Below are 14,106 nucleotides of genomic sequence, written 5' to 3'. Positions count from 1 at the left end.
GCAGTTGAATACTGCCATTCTAACTATGAAGCCGCACACCAGAGATTCATCTATCACGGTTGCAGTCCGTGTTCGTCCATTCACAGAAGCTGAACGGCCTTTCTTGGTTCAAAATCAAGATGAGAATGATCTCTTTTTGGGAGGAGGTTCATTGGCCCAGGCATCTTCTAGAAAGTCAGATGTCTACGAGAGAGAATCGATGGCTAAATTTTTCCCCAAAGGAATCAGAAAAGTCGTTGATGTGGTCGACGATCGAATGTTGATATTTGATCCAAATGAGTCCAATCCACTGAACCAAATACCCTTAAATAACCTATCGTCAAGGAGAGCCAGAATACGGGAACACAGATTTATATTTGATAGGTTGTTTGACGAGGACACCACCCAGAAGACAGTTTACGAAAACACCACCAGGCCTCTGCTAGATAGCATCTTGGATGGATTCAACGCAACCGTTTTTGCATATGGAGCCACCGGCTGTGGTAAAACACACACAATTACTGGAACTTTGGAAGATCCGGGTGTGATTTTCCTCACTATGCAAGAGTTATTTCAAAGAATTGAAGATCTATCCAACGATAAAATCATCGAACTCAATCTCAGTTATCTGGAAATTTACAATGAAACCATCAGAGACTTGTTGAACCCCTCTATGGATCAAAGAAAACTAATACTACGAGAAGATGAACAGAAGCGAATTATCGTATCCAATTTGTCAACGCATCATCCCGTCTCTGTTGACGAAGTAATGGATATGATAGTGAAAGGAAACGCAAATAGAACAATCTCTCCAACAGAGGCTAATTTGACATCGTCTCGTTCACACGCAGTACTTCAAATCAATCTAATGATCAAAAACAAAACCCCTGACATAAATGAGAATCACATGTATTCAACTTTATCATTGATTGATCTAGCAGGAAGTGAAAGAGCTGCTGCTACCAAAAATAGAGGTATAAGACTGCACGAAGGAGCAAATATCAATAAATCATTGCTTTCATTGGGGAACTGTATTAATGCATTATGTGATCCTAGAAGACGAAATCACGTTCCATACAGAGATTCAAAGCTAACAAGATTGCTAAAGTTCTCCCTTGGTGGAAACTGCAAAACTGTCATGATTGTCTGTATATCACCGTCTTCGGGTCACTATGATGAGACGTTAAACACATTAAAATATGCCAATAGAGCTAAAGAAATCAAGACTAAACTAATTCGAAATCAGCATAATTTAACCAGGCACGTTGGATCCTATTTGAAGATGATCACAGAGCAAAAGCAGGAGATAATGGATTTAAAATCTAGAGAGTCTAGGGTTGTGGAGAATGCACTTTTGAAACGAGAAAACGTAGTAAGTTCTTGTCAAGAAGAGTTTTCCAAAATTTTGCAAGGACTGAAGCACTCTTTGGCATCAAAATCCAATATTCTATTGAATAGGGCATACTTATTAGGATCGCGTCAACTATGGCAGCTTTATTCCAAAGCGATAGAATCATTTTTGGAGAACTTGGAGTCCATCGGCACTGATTGGGACCATTTGGTTTCTGGGTTTTCAGAAATGGTTCGGCTTGTGCAATCGTTGTCAGCAAAGGTGAACAAATTAATTGAAGATAATTACAAAGCATTGCACAGCGAAACAGAGATCGAACACATTACAACTGCCAGTTGTCAACTGGAACTAAAAAGGCTTGCCGAATTAGACGGATGGACTGACTTTCATACGACACAATTCAATAATCAAGTTGCCTTACTTAAAGAATCTTTCGAAAGGGAGGAAAACATTCTATCCCAGACAGTTTTTGAGTTGTGTTTACCACAATTAAAAAGGCTTCCGCTGATGGAATCCGACATATTTCCGTCCCTTCATTTTCTTTTAAAACTTGTACAAGAGATAGAGAGTGAAGAGGTGCAAAAGAAGTTGGACTCATTGGTAAGAAGATTTTCGGATACAATTTCAGAAGCTTTGCAGTATGAGTTGAGTTTCACTGTTGATAAATCCAACCTTCCCCTGCCAGCAAGTTGGGTATTTGAGGGCGAGAGCATTTCGTATGGTTCAACGCAGTCTACTCAACCATTAAGAGCAACACCTCCTCGTATGAAATTGAGCAAAGAAAAACAATACAGCTTCTCTCCCAAGACACCGCTTTGGAAAAGGTGGTTCAATTCACCAATTAAGAAACCTCAAAGACTAAAGGGAAAGAAAGTCCGATGGAGCATGCCCTACACTAACGAAAATATACATGAAGACGGGGAGAAGGATTTTAACGAAGATGATGAAGAGCAACAGCATATGGAAACCAGTCTTGAAGATTCAGACGTAGACATGGATAAATTTGTTGACGCTATGGATATTTCACCGTTGCCAGATGCCGCAGATTCGTCATTTTCTACGGTTAAAGCTTCCAGACAGAGTTCACTAACCACAAGAAAACTAATTCCGTCCAAACAAAGTAAGAGCCTTCTAAGCTCTTTGAAGAACGCTGAAGCTCAACCAGATGAAACAGAAATAGTTCCACCCTTAGGTGCACCCTCACGAATGAATTTGGTAGAACCTAATATGGTGCTTGAAGATAATAATAAATAGATCAATCAACTCACCGAACAAATGATTATATAATTGGGCTCTCCTTTCCTGCTAGCCCTTGCACTTCCCTTCCCTAGTAAATACATCCGAGAGCATCCTTCGCGAATACCTTCCAACACATAAACAGTACACTACTCCGCCGAAAAAGACACGTTGGAGCGACTAGCTTAAAATACTCTCCACCGCCAAATCCTCCCTCAACGGATCTCCAACAATGGTTACTATTAACGATCAGGGGTATATCACCGTTAACGATAGGGTGCTAAAGCTCATAAAGAGCCTTTTGATCGTGCTTATTTTCATAAGCATAACAATTGCAGCAGTTTCATCACGATTGTTCTCAGTGATTCGGTTTGAGTCAATTATCCATGAATTCGACCCATGGTTCAACTTTAGAGCCACAAAGTATTTGGTTCACAATGGATTTTACAAGTTCTTGAACTGGTTTGATGACAAGACTTGGTATCCTCTAGGACGAGTCACTGGTGGGACTCTTTATCCAGGTTTGATGGTCACTAGTGCCGTCATTCACAACCTGTTGGCCAAGATCGGACTTCCAATTGATATTAGAAACATCTGTGTCATGTTAGCTCCTGCTTTCAGTTCATTGACTGCCATTGCTATGTACTTTTTGACCTTGGAACTGACCAATGACTCTGAATCCATCGCCAATGGGACTGCAAAGGCAACTGCCGCTTTGTTCAGTGCAATTTTCATGGGAATTACTCCAGGTTATATTTCTCGTTCGGTGGCAGGCTCTTATGATAATGAAGCTATCGCTATCACTTTGTTGATGGTGACTTTTTACTTCTGGATTAAAGCTGTTAAATTAGGATCCATTTTTTACAGTTCCGTCACTGCTTTGTTTTACTTTTACATGGTCAGTGCTTGGGGTGGATATGTTTTCATCACAAACCTGATTCCTCTTCACGTGTTTGTTCTACTTTTGATGGGAAGGTTCACTCACAAGATTTACGTCAGTTATACTACTTGGTACGTCCTTGGAACTCTTATGAGTATGCAGATCCCCTTCGTCGGCTTTTTGCCCATTCGTTCCAATGATCATATGGCTCCATTAGGTGTTTTCGGCCTCATCCAACTTGTTTTGATTGGAGATTTCTTCAAATCTCAACTGTCCCGTAAAGTTTTTATCAAGCTGGCGATTGCTTCTGGTGTCGTTATTGGTATCCTAGGTGTTGTTGGCTTGGTTCTTGCTACTAAAATTGGTCTTATCGCTCCATGGACCGGAAGATTCTACTCATTATGGGATACCAATTACGCAAAGATTCATATTCCAATCATCGCATCGGTCTCTGAACATCAACCTACCCCATGGGCTTCATTTTTCTTTGATTTAAACTTCTTGATTTGGTTGTTTCCAGTAGGTGTGTGGTTCTGTTTCCAAGAATTGACTGATGGAGCAGTGTTTGTGATCATCTACTCTGTTCTTGCCAGTTACTTTGCTGGAGTCATGGTTAGACTAATATTGACCTTAGCTCCAATTGTTTGTGTATGTGGTGCTATTGCCATTACTAAACTTTTCGAAGTGTATTCTGATTTCACGGACGTTGTCAAAGGCAAATCAGGAAACTTCTTTACCTTATTCTCCAAGCTGGCTGTTTTGGGCTCTTTTGGATTTTATCTTTTCTTTTACGTCAAGCACTGCACATGGGTCACTGAGAACGCGTACTCATCCCCTTCGGTTGTTCTTGCCTCTCACGCAGCAGATGGTTCTCAAATTTTAATCGATGACTATCGTGAAGCATATTACTGGCTTCGTATGAATACTCCGGAAGATGCCAAGGTAATGGCCTGGTGGGATTACGGTTATCAAATCGGAGGAATGGCTGATAGAACTACGTTTGTTGATAACAATACCTGGAACAACACACACATAGCAACTGTTGGTAAGGCAATGGCTGTATCTGAAGAAAAATCAGAAGTCATCATGAGACAACTCGGAGTTGATTACATTTTGGTCATTTTCGGGGGTGTTCTTGGATATTCTGGCGATGACATAAACAAATTCTTATGGATGGTCAGAATTTCCGAAGGTATCTGGCCCGAGGAAGTCAGCGAAAGAGGATACTTTACCCCCAGAGGAGAATATAAAATTGATGACAATGCAGCTCAAGCCATGAAAGACTCAATGCTGTACAAGATGTCATTTTACAGATTCGGTGAACTTTTCCCCTCTGGAGATGCCATAGACCGTGTCAGAGGTCAAAGATTGAGTCGCTCTTACGCTGAGTCTATAGATCTTAACATTGTTGAAGAAGTATTCACAAGTGAGAACTGGCTGGTTCGTCTTTACAAGCTCAAAGAGCCAGACAACTTGGGAAGAAGCCTACTGACCCTGAAGGATAACGAGAAAAAGTTGGCCACTAAAAAAGGTCGCAGATTGAGGGTCAACAAGAAACCCTCATTGGATCTACGGGTGTAGTGTAGTTGTGTATTTTAGATAGACAGAGCTCTGGGGTTAGAATGATAACATATTGCGTGCTTATGTAATGATGTTCACCTTTCGTAGGTCTCAAAAGTTAGCCTAGTCTTAGCCCGTAACTTGCTAATGACTGCACCAAAACCTCTTCCTACGCTAAATGAAGACCGCCAATCTGAATTGGTCAATAATCTGAGCCATTGGGCGCTAGGAAATGGTTTAGCGATGTACCCCACCAATTTTGAGCTTCATAACACTGGCTATGCACCAGTTACCCTTTTTCCAACACCATTTCCAAGAGGACAATTTGAGAAGGCATTGGCCGTTCAGGAAGACTTTAATGAGCTCTATGCTCAGGTAGTCAAAAATCAGGAATGGCTGGGCTCAATTCTGGAGGACTTATCTCAATTTGATAGGGATTTTACTGGTAAGTTATGGGAAATTTACAAGGAGGCCAAGAAGATTGGAATTGTTCAACCAGTCTCATTGGGCTTGTTTCGATCCGATTACATGGTGGATACGTTATCTGCTCCCTCATTTGATGGTATAAATGGAAAAATCAAACAAATTGAATTCAACACTGTTAGTGTATCCTTTGGGGGGTTATCACCCAAGGTTGCCCAGCTTCACAGGTACTTAAATGAGAATGGTAATTACCACAATGAGGGTAAGCTTCATTTTGAAGATGATGAGCTTCCAAATTCTGAATCGACAGTTTCTTTGGCCGATGGTTTGGCAAAAGCTGCCGCGTATTATAATACTAGTGAGTCTGTTGAGTCCTCTGTTGTGCTAGTGGTAGTGCAAAATAATGAACGAAACGTTTTTGACCAAAGGGCCCTTGAATTCGAACTGTTAAAACGTCATAAAGTTAGATCTATTCGATTGCGCATGGAAGATATATCTGCAAGTATTGATATTGATGAGCAAACGAGAAGAATTCGACTGAAAACGACGGGGGAAGAAGTTTCAGTTATCTATTATCGTTCAGCTTATGCACCAAGTGATTTTAGTAACTTGCAAAACTGGCAGACAAGGCTGGAATTGGAGGTGACCAAAGCTATCAAATGTCCAAGTGTTCTGACCCAGCTTAGCGGTTGTAAAAAAGTTCAACAAATTCTATCTACAAAAGAGGCAATACAGCAGTTTCTACCTACAAAAAATGACCAGGACCTGAGTACCTTATGCGATACATTCGTCAAATTGTACCCACTGGACAACTCTGAGCTTGGACAAAAGGCCAAGAAACTTGCTTTTGAAAAACCGGAGCAGTTTGTTTTGAAACCTCAGAGAGAAGGTGGAGGTAATAACATTTACAAAGAAAATATTGTTCCCTTTCTACAGAGTTTAAATGAGAAAGATTGGCAAGGCTATATACTCATGGAACTGATTCGCCCACCAGCCTCAAAGAATAAGATAATACGTGAGGGGAAAATATATGAGGAAGACATTATTAGTGAATTGGGTGTGTTTGGAACATTATTGTTCAATGAAAACTCGGGGCAAATCCTTAGCAATGAAGTTTCGGGTTGGCTATTACGTTCCAAGTTCAGCTCCTCTAATGAGGGAGGTGTTGCTGCTGGGTTTGGATGTGTTGACAGTGTTTATCTCTTCTAATCGATTGCATTGATTAAAGCTCTCCCTCTAGCCTTCCCCAGTGCTCTTGTATTCCCAATATATTGTTCCTTGGCTATACGATTTTCCAAGCTAACTGCCCATAATGATGCTCCTGTCATATTAGAAAAGATGAAAAACATACTCAGAAATGGTATCGTTTCCAGTAACCCTGCTACTAATCCGAACCCTAGATACTCACCTTTTTTGCTTCTGATAACTGCATTGATCTGTCTCGTGTCTAATCCCTTCAAGTCAAAATATCTTTGGTGAGATTTATAACCCTTGGAGGGCGCCTGGATAATTACGACCAATATGGGACCTATGACTGGTATAAAATTCAGTCCGACTATCAACAAAGACCTGTATAGCCATATGGGAAACAATATTTGAATGGGCACTGTCCAGATGGCTTTACGGACTCTGACAGGGAAACTTGGTCTCACTATCCGACGAAGTTTGCCCCTCAGTACTATTTCATCCAATCCTTCATTTGTGAGTATTGCATCAAACATCATGTTCAAAGGCACTGGTAAAATAAGCCACGTAACCATCCAGTTGGATATCAATGCTCCTATTTGTAGAACAGCAAATATGGCCGTTATCAAACCAATTGGCCCATTGAAGAAAAATGAAAAGACGGCTTGCAATGGATAAATGGCTATGAAAACTATGACATAAACGATAAATGTCATAATCAACTGAGGGAGTATCAACGAGAATAGATATGACCATAGAACAGGATGGCTGATAAAGTAAGTGACTCCTAAAAGAGGATACATAAAAGTGCCAGAAAATACCAATCGTAGAGGTATGACAATAGGACGGAATGACAACTCAAGTAGCCTTCCATTAAAGGTGTCGAGAATCATCCTAACCTTCGTATTGGCAACTGATCCTTGTTTGGGCTGCCTCAACTCTTTGGGGACATTCAAATCCTGAAAGAGTTCAGTTTTGCTATTCGACATTGAAAAGAAAATGATCAAGACAGAAGCAAATAACGTAATATCAATTAGTATAGAGATGCCTATTTTCTAAAGACACAAATCGAAACGCAAAATCAACAATAGAGCGGCTGGAGCTAACCGAGCCGCACGCTAATTTTAACAGCATACCACCTACGCTTTCCTTCCTCCTCTTAAGCCAAAGCACCCATTGGGTCATAGAACGGTAGGATCTGGTAGTCACCACTCTTCCATGTTGAAACTAGTTCTGCTGGAGCATACTTAGAGCTTGTTACGATTTGGAACACGTATTGGTCGAACCATTCGTCAGTCATGATGAAGTACCCGTCGTGGCCAACATCTGTACCCCAAGAATTTTCAACTTTCCATCTAACAGGCTTGCCATCAATAAGATGAACGCCAGTGATGACCATGGCATGAGTCATTTGCGAAGAGCCTGTTAGAAGACGTGCTTTCTTGTCGATATTCAAATTGGTTCCAAATCCAAGCTCGTAATCCCAGGAATTTACATCCATAAGTCCTAGCTTTGTATCCTCAAACTTTCCAACGTCTGACCCGAAGAAGACTGGCTCATTCTTTTTAATCATCTTGATCAGAATTTCCTTGATAGTTGGTAGTTCGGCGTTGACGTACTCAATAGGCTTTCCTCCAAGAACGTTGTTGAGCTTGTCCACAGTGTATAACTTGTTGTAGTCATTTCTTGGGTCATTGATTACTGAGAAATACTCAGTTGCGTCCACACCCAAGATCTTCTTATAAAATTTCTTTGGGGTGGTGGTGATGCTAAGATAGTTGCCGAACTTGTCTTTGTAGTCCCAAACAATTTCATCATCGGCCTTTGGTGGAACACCAAGAGTCAATGCTAAAATGCTATAGATCTCCTTGATCATCGTCTCTTTCACGGAAAGAATGTTCTCTTTAGCGTTCAGGGAGTTCATACCTTCGGTGTTGACCAGTTTTCTCAAGATCAAAGCAAACTCTCTCAGTTTGTTGGTGATGATATAATTCAAGCGAGAAGAGGATGTTGCACTAAATGAGTCTGGGTAGATATCATGGGGAACCAGCCCATATTTCTCCACCAAATTAACAATCATATCCCACTGCCCTCCGTCATTGATGGGAACGTCCAGTAGAAATTGGTTGAGACGGGAGTCAAGATTTTCACCTGCACTTTCGATAATGTTGTGCAAAAAGTAATTCGATTTTTCCAGCTTATCGTAGAAGAATAAGTAATTCTGACTCAATTCAAAAGAATCCAACGAAAACTTGGATTTTATTTGACTCTTGAACACATTGGTGCTTGCAAAAATCCAACATCTTCCACTGGACTTTTGGTTGGTAATGGGCCCTCCCGAGAATTTCACCTCGTAGTTGAACAGGTTCCGATTGGCCTTACTGACTGCTTGGTTGTTCTCGATAATATCAGTAATATTATTACCTGTGAAGCAGTTAAGCGCCAATTGATTCTTGGGGTCACTGAGCAGTTTTGTTTCCCAAACATCTAAATTCTCAGCATTAATCGGATTGTTTTGAGCCTCTTGACTAACCACTGGGGTCTTTTCAACGAGATCATACTCTCCTTTCTCATTGAACACTTCGCTAGTGGTTGTGTTCTTACTCAGAAGGCATTGGAGTCTTTCAATCAATTCTTGATTGGATAGCTGCTCTGGTTCGTTAACCACAGGTTTGAAGGTTCTCTTTGGTAAGGTTGAGGTATTTGCACCCATGATCAGGGATTATTGGTTGTATGAGGGAGATAAGAAAGAAAGAGGTCTTTTAAGGAGACAGATAATGGATAAGACCCTGCTGGTCGCGGGAGAAGGAGGACATCCAAGTGAGCGATCGCACAATACAATGTGAGCAGCCGTTAGTTGGTTCAAAATTGTCTTACTATGCTATTTAATGATTTCATCTCTACTTGGTCTTTTCTTTGAGTTCCTGTTCCAACTTCTTCTTGTGCTCTTCTGATCGTCTAGCAGCCCTTCCTTCTTTCGAACGTGGTTTCTTCACCCCTGTAGCTTTACCCTTTCCAGACATACCTCTTACCTTGACACCTTTCTCAGCACGTTGCCCTTCAATGACTAAGGATCCAACTAAAGCTCTGTCTTTCTTACTGAGCACCTTTTTTGCTCTTCCCATGATGGTTTTATCCTTTTCGGATAAATTGGTATGCTCTTTGCCTCCAAACCACTTGTCAGCTGGCTTGGGGATATTTCTGCAACGAGAGATACGCATGGTACGTTTCTTTGGTTTAACACTGGTGGATAATTCTTCTCCATTCAACATTAGACACTTGTCTACCTCCAGAAAATCCTTGAATTGAACCATGGCAAATCCTTTACCAAAGTTCGTCTTGGTGTCTCTAATGATACGGACGTTCTCTACTTTATCTTGGCCAACTTTTTCTGTGAAATACTTCCATAAGCTTTCCTCCTCCTCTTCAAAATCAAGGTTTCCAATGAAAATACTCTTCTTGTTGTCTTGTGGGGACGGATGAGCTACATGGTCCACTCTCAAATGATGATCTTTGAACACTTTGCCGTTGAGTTCTTTTGCTTTTTTAGAATCGTTCTTATTCTCGTAAACGACGTAGGCATTAAGTGCAGATCTAGTCTCATCGAACGCCTTACTCAAAAACGCATCCCTTCTTGGCATTGGAAGCTTAAAGGCGATAGATCTGAATCTAATCGACTCTACTGGTCCAATCTTGGCCATGTATTCTTTAAATTCCTCTTTTTCCTCTCTCTCTATGGCTACTATCACTGGTAAGTTTCCCACAAACACAGTACGTTCTGATTGTTCAAAAGCAGATTCTTTCACTGCATTGGGATCCACTCGTTTTATAGCTTTCTTCCCCTTCTTTTTGTCTTCAGATTTTTCAGAAGAATCTTTCTCTTTTCCATTCAACTTAGCTAGATATCTAGTTTCCAGGTCTTCGTCCTCATCTTCTTTAGATCCTCGTTTCTGTTTCTTTAATGCTGGTTCAGACTTTTCTTCATTGTCCTCTTCCACATCCGCAGATTCACTCTGCTTGGACTCCGTATTGTTTTTGTCGGCTGTATCCTTCTTGATTTTACGTTTCGGATTGATAATAGCTCTCTTTCTTACTAGAAGAGCATTTTGATCTACTGCACTCGGCTGACTGAACAACGAGCTAACGCTGGAATCAACTGCCGATGGTGCTCCAAAAATATCCTCTAGAACATTGGAGGTCTCATTAGCCTTCTCTTTCTCTTTCGTATCCTTAGCCATGGCGTCAAAGCTGGTTATGGAGTATGCAGACTTGGAGCTCTGAAAAAATTATTACAGAGAGGGAAAAAAAATAATTACGAAGTGCGCGAATCAACTAGTTCAGATGTCTGTCAAGATGTTACTTTATCAACCCAATTCCTTTTTTTGTCCCTTCCTCATCACAAGGTTACCCTCCCAACAAGATCACACTGAGGAGTTCTGTTTGCATATCAAGTTGGTTACCTTACTGCTTCCCAAACACCACTCTCCCTGTAGTCGAGATTGAAACGATAGTGTCCTTGAGAAAGGTTATTGATTTGGATAGGCTTCGTTTACTGGCAGATCCCCTGAGAAACTTGCAATTGACACTGCCCTTCAATCACTGATACGGGTTAGTATTATGACCACAGTTGTTCAAGACAAGAACACAGACAAATCAACAGAGGCGGATATTAGTTTGCCTTTGACCCCAGTGAAGACACAAAGAGAAGCGGGCAGCGTAAGTGCTATTAGTGATTTTAGCTCCGCTTTAAGTGACGTTGATAGTTCTGAAGCAGAGACTGATAGAATGGATATGTACGACGTGGAACGCAGTGAACTGCGGGAGTTGGCTGAGGAGAATAAAAAGCGGAAGGCCACCGAAGAAGCGGATGATATCTCCAAGGAGCAAGAAAGGGCAGAGAAAAGACCCCGAGTTGACGAGGAGAAGATAATTGACGAACCTCCCTTGAAGGAGGAGAAGGAAGAGAAGGAGGAGGGAAAGCAGAGGGAAGATCACACGGAGAAGTTAACAGAAACGAAAGATGAAAACACGGTCGAAGTTAAGTCTGATTATCAACAGCAAAACCAACCCAGTGAGCCTGAAGAAGAAAACTCTCAAGAACAGAGAGAGGTTCCAAGTAGTCGTGACAACAACAATAACACTCTCACAACCATAGAAACTGTGGGAACTGTTGATACTGATGGTACACTTATTACACATAATGGCAAAGAGCCAACCACAGCTTCCACTGATATTTTGGACGCGAATCATGTTAAAGGGGATGACGATAAGGTTGAGAAACAGGAACAGCAGCAACAACAGCAGGAGTCACAGCAAGAGCAAAATGATGAGCATAAACTTGAATCTGAAAATAATGATGAGCCAAAAAACGAATATGAGTCCCACGATGATGAAGATCTAGGTGAAGAAGAAGACTTGGAAGAGGAGGAAGAAGAGGATGATGGAAATGATAAGCCCAATTCGAATGATGATGCTCAATCTAATGAACAAGAGGAGCAAGAAGAGTCAAAAACAGTAGATGCAGAAGCTATACAGCAAGAGGCTCTTCGGGATCAAGCTCTCTCCAGTCTCAATGAATTGGAAGTGGATTTTGCCAAGTTGAAGGACATGATTTATGGTAACCAGATGACAAAGCTTCAGTATGAGCTTGAATTATGTTTGAAAGGTTCACATCCTGAATTTGTTAATATTGTGGACAAGATCAATCGAAACTTTGATGCTAAACTTAACCGATTGATCATGACCCAAAAGTATCAATTGCAATGTATCGATAACCAGACCAAAGCCACGCGACTCCAGCTTCACCAACAGTACATGAAAGATGCTCAAGATCTCAAACTGCGTTCCATAAGTAAGACAACATCCAAGTGGTACGAGATCAACAAAGAAAGACGTCACTTAGATAACGTCATTTTAGGAGTCCCTGATTACTACCAGTTCAACCCTGACCTGGCCTCCGCAGCAAAGAAGAATCAGACAGCTTTAGTGCAAGAGTTGGCAAATCAAAGACGTAATTTCCAGCAAGAACTGGGAGTACTGACAGCCTTACAACAAAATTATCGATTCCCAAGCTCGCTAAATCATTTAACTGCTGCACGAGAAGACGAGATCGAGAGCGATCTACTACGAATGAAAAAATAGATAGTGGGAGTACTTTGTAAAATTATACGTTTGTTGCATCGTTTATTTATTTCAGAGCGGCAAATCTGGCAGCGTTACCAACACCGGCCTTACCGTGTCTAACTGGAGTGTAAGTCATGGAGAACTCACCCAAGTAGTGGCCCAACATCTCTGGCTTGATCTCAACGGTGTTGAAAATCTTACCGTTGTAAACACCGACAACAGAACCAATCATCTCTGGGACAACGATCATCTTTCTCAAATGGGTCTTGACAACGGCTGGCTTCTCGTTTGGTGGAGTGGCCAACTTTACAACTCTGAGTTTCTTGAGGAAACGTTCTTCTCTGTCACCTAGACCTCTGGAGAATCTTCTTCTGACACTGGAAGTGCACAACTTTCCGAACTCCTCGTTGGACAACTTGAGAAGGGCCTCAAGGTCAATACCTCTGTATGAGTAGGACTTGAGAATTCTCTTCTTTCTCTCTGCGTTAACTGGAAGATTCATGTTAGTATACCGGATACTTGTTGTTCACGTAGCTACCACATAAGCAATTGGTGCTTTGTAATTTTGAACTTACCTTCAGACATGTTGTGTGTGTATGTGTGATAACTTCAACGGCAGTGACAAATTTTTGCTACTGAAGTTCTGAGACGAGTGTGGTGTATGGATCAGCTCGATAGATTGAAAGGTCGTGCACTTGTATTTCCCCCAATACTTATTGTGAGTGGTAAACATCTTTACACCGTGTGAAAAAGTACGGTTTGCCGTGCTGAATTTTACGATTTCTCTGTGACGTTTTGTTAGGATTATGTAATCGAGATTCGATCGATGGCTCCCTCCAGCGGGTTGGAGGTTCAGCATTGAAAAATCCTCAACCATCTGAGTATACACACAATAATACACAAAAAGTAAGTAATAACAGCATGAATTCAAGCTGAATTTAATAGGCTTAGCCTCAAGTCAAGAGGCGTGAACAGATTTTTCTAACAGTTTACAGTGAAGTACATTGCAGCATACTTGCTTTTGGTCCAGGCCGGTAACGAGGCTCCATCCGCCTCTGATGTCACCAAGGTTTTAGAATCCGTTGGAATTGATGTTGAAGAAGACAAATTATCCAAGTTGATCTCCGAACTTGAGGGAAAGAATATTGAAGAGCTCATTGCTGAAGGTAACGAGAAGCTGTCCTCTGTCCCAACTGGTGGTGCTGCCGCTGCTTCTTCTGGACCAGCTGACGCTGCTTCTGGTGAAGCCGCTGCTGAGGAAGAGGAAGCTGGTGAGGAGTCTGAGGAAGACGACGACATGGGATTCGGATTGTTCGATTAAACAAATAGGCGAATAGAGATGATTGCGTAGTTACTTATGGCTTTGCTA

At 41.4% G+C, this 14,106-nt stretch overlaps 8 protein-coding genes across 8 annotated transcripts; 5 read left to right on the top strand and 3 right to left on the bottom strand.

Annotated features, from left to right (window-relative positions):
- Positions 1-25: 25 nt before the first annotated feature.
- Positions 26-2,584, top strand: PAS_chr1-4_0497 (Kinesin-related motor protein involved in mitotic spindle positioning; the record flags this gene model as incomplete). The annotated part of the gene is made up of 1 exon (XM_002490586.1): positions 26-2,584. The coding sequence occupies one exon, from the start codon at positions 26-28 to the stop codon at positions 2,582-2,584; it is 2,559 nt and encodes an 852-aa protein (XP_002490631.1).
- Positions 2,585-2,798: 214 nt separating this feature from the next.
- Positions 2,799-5,027, top strand: PAS_chr1-4_0685 (Dolichyl-diphosphooligosaccharide--protein glycosyltransferase subunit STT3; the record flags this gene model as incomplete). Its single annotated transcript, XM_002490585.1, has 1 exon — positions 2,799-5,027. One exon carries the CDS (start codon positions 2,799-2,801, stop codon positions 5,025-5,027), a length of 2,229 nt encoding a protein of 742 aa, XP_002490630.1.
- A 126-nt stretch (positions 5,028-5,153) lies between these two features.
- PAS_chr1-4_0496 (Glutathione synthetase) lies at positions 5,154-6,638 on the top strand (the record flags this gene model as incomplete). The annotated part of the gene is made up of 1 exon (XM_002490584.1): positions 5,154-6,638. One exon carries the CDS (start codon positions 5,154-5,156, stop codon positions 6,636-6,638), a length of 1,485 nt encoding a protein of 494 aa, XP_002490629.1.
- Positions 6,635-7,603, bottom strand: PAS_chr1-4_0495 (Hypothetical protein; the record flags this gene model as incomplete). Its single annotated transcript, XM_002490583.1, has 1 exon — positions 6,635-7,603. One exon carries the CDS (start codon positions 7,601-7,603, stop codon positions 6,635-6,637), a length of 969 nt encoding a protein of 322 aa, XP_002490628.1.
- A 1,911-nt stretch (positions 7,604-9,514) lies between these two features.
- PAS_chr1-4_0493 (Nucleolar protein, required for pre-25S rRNA processing) lies at positions 9,515-10,852 on the bottom strand (the record flags this gene model as incomplete). Its single annotated transcript, XM_002490582.1, has 1 exon — positions 9,515-10,852. The coding sequence occupies one exon, from the start codon at positions 10,850-10,852 to the stop codon at positions 9,515-9,517; it is 1,338 nt and encodes a 445-aa protein (XP_002490627.1).
- Positions 10,853-11,231: 379 nt separating this feature from the next.
- On the top strand, positions 11,232-12,755 carry PAS_chr1-4_0492 (Transcriptional modulator; the record flags this gene model as incomplete). The annotated part of the gene is made up of 1 exon (XM_002490581.1): positions 11,232-12,755. The coding sequence occupies one exon, from the start codon at positions 11,232-11,234 to the stop codon at positions 12,753-12,755; it is 1,524 nt and encodes a 507-aa protein (XP_002490626.1).
- Positions 12,756-12,801: 46 nt separating this feature from the next.
- PAS_chr1-4_0491 (40S ribosomal protein S15) lies at positions 12,802-13,239 on the bottom strand (the record flags this gene model as incomplete). Its single annotated transcript, XM_002490580.1, has 1 exon — positions 12,802-13,239. The coding sequence occupies one exon, from the start codon at positions 13,237-13,239 to the stop codon at positions 12,802-12,804; it is 438 nt and encodes a 145-aa protein (XP_002490625.1).
- Positions 13,240-13,398: 159 nt separating this feature from the next.
- On the top strand, positions 13,399-14,058 carry PAS_chr1-4_0490 (60S acidic ribosomal protein P2; the record flags this gene model as incomplete). The annotated part of the gene is made up of 2 exons (XM_002490579.1): positions 13,399-13,434; positions 13,738-14,058. The coding sequence occupies 2 exons, from the start codon at positions 13,399-13,401 to the stop codon at positions 14,056-14,058; spliced, it is 357 nt and encodes a 118-aa protein (XP_002490624.1).
- Positions 14,059-14,106: the final 48 nt, after the last annotated feature.

Source organism: Komagataella phaffii, chromosome 1 (genome assembly GCF_000027005.1).
Source record: "Komagataella phaffii GS115 chromosome 1, complete sequence".
NCBI lineage: Eukaryota > Fungi > Ascomycota > Pichiomycetes > Pichiales > Pichiaceae > Komagataella > Komagataella phaffii.
The sequence above is the reverse complement of the archived record's forward strand: the minus strand, read 5'-3'. Positions and strand labels throughout refer to the sequence as shown.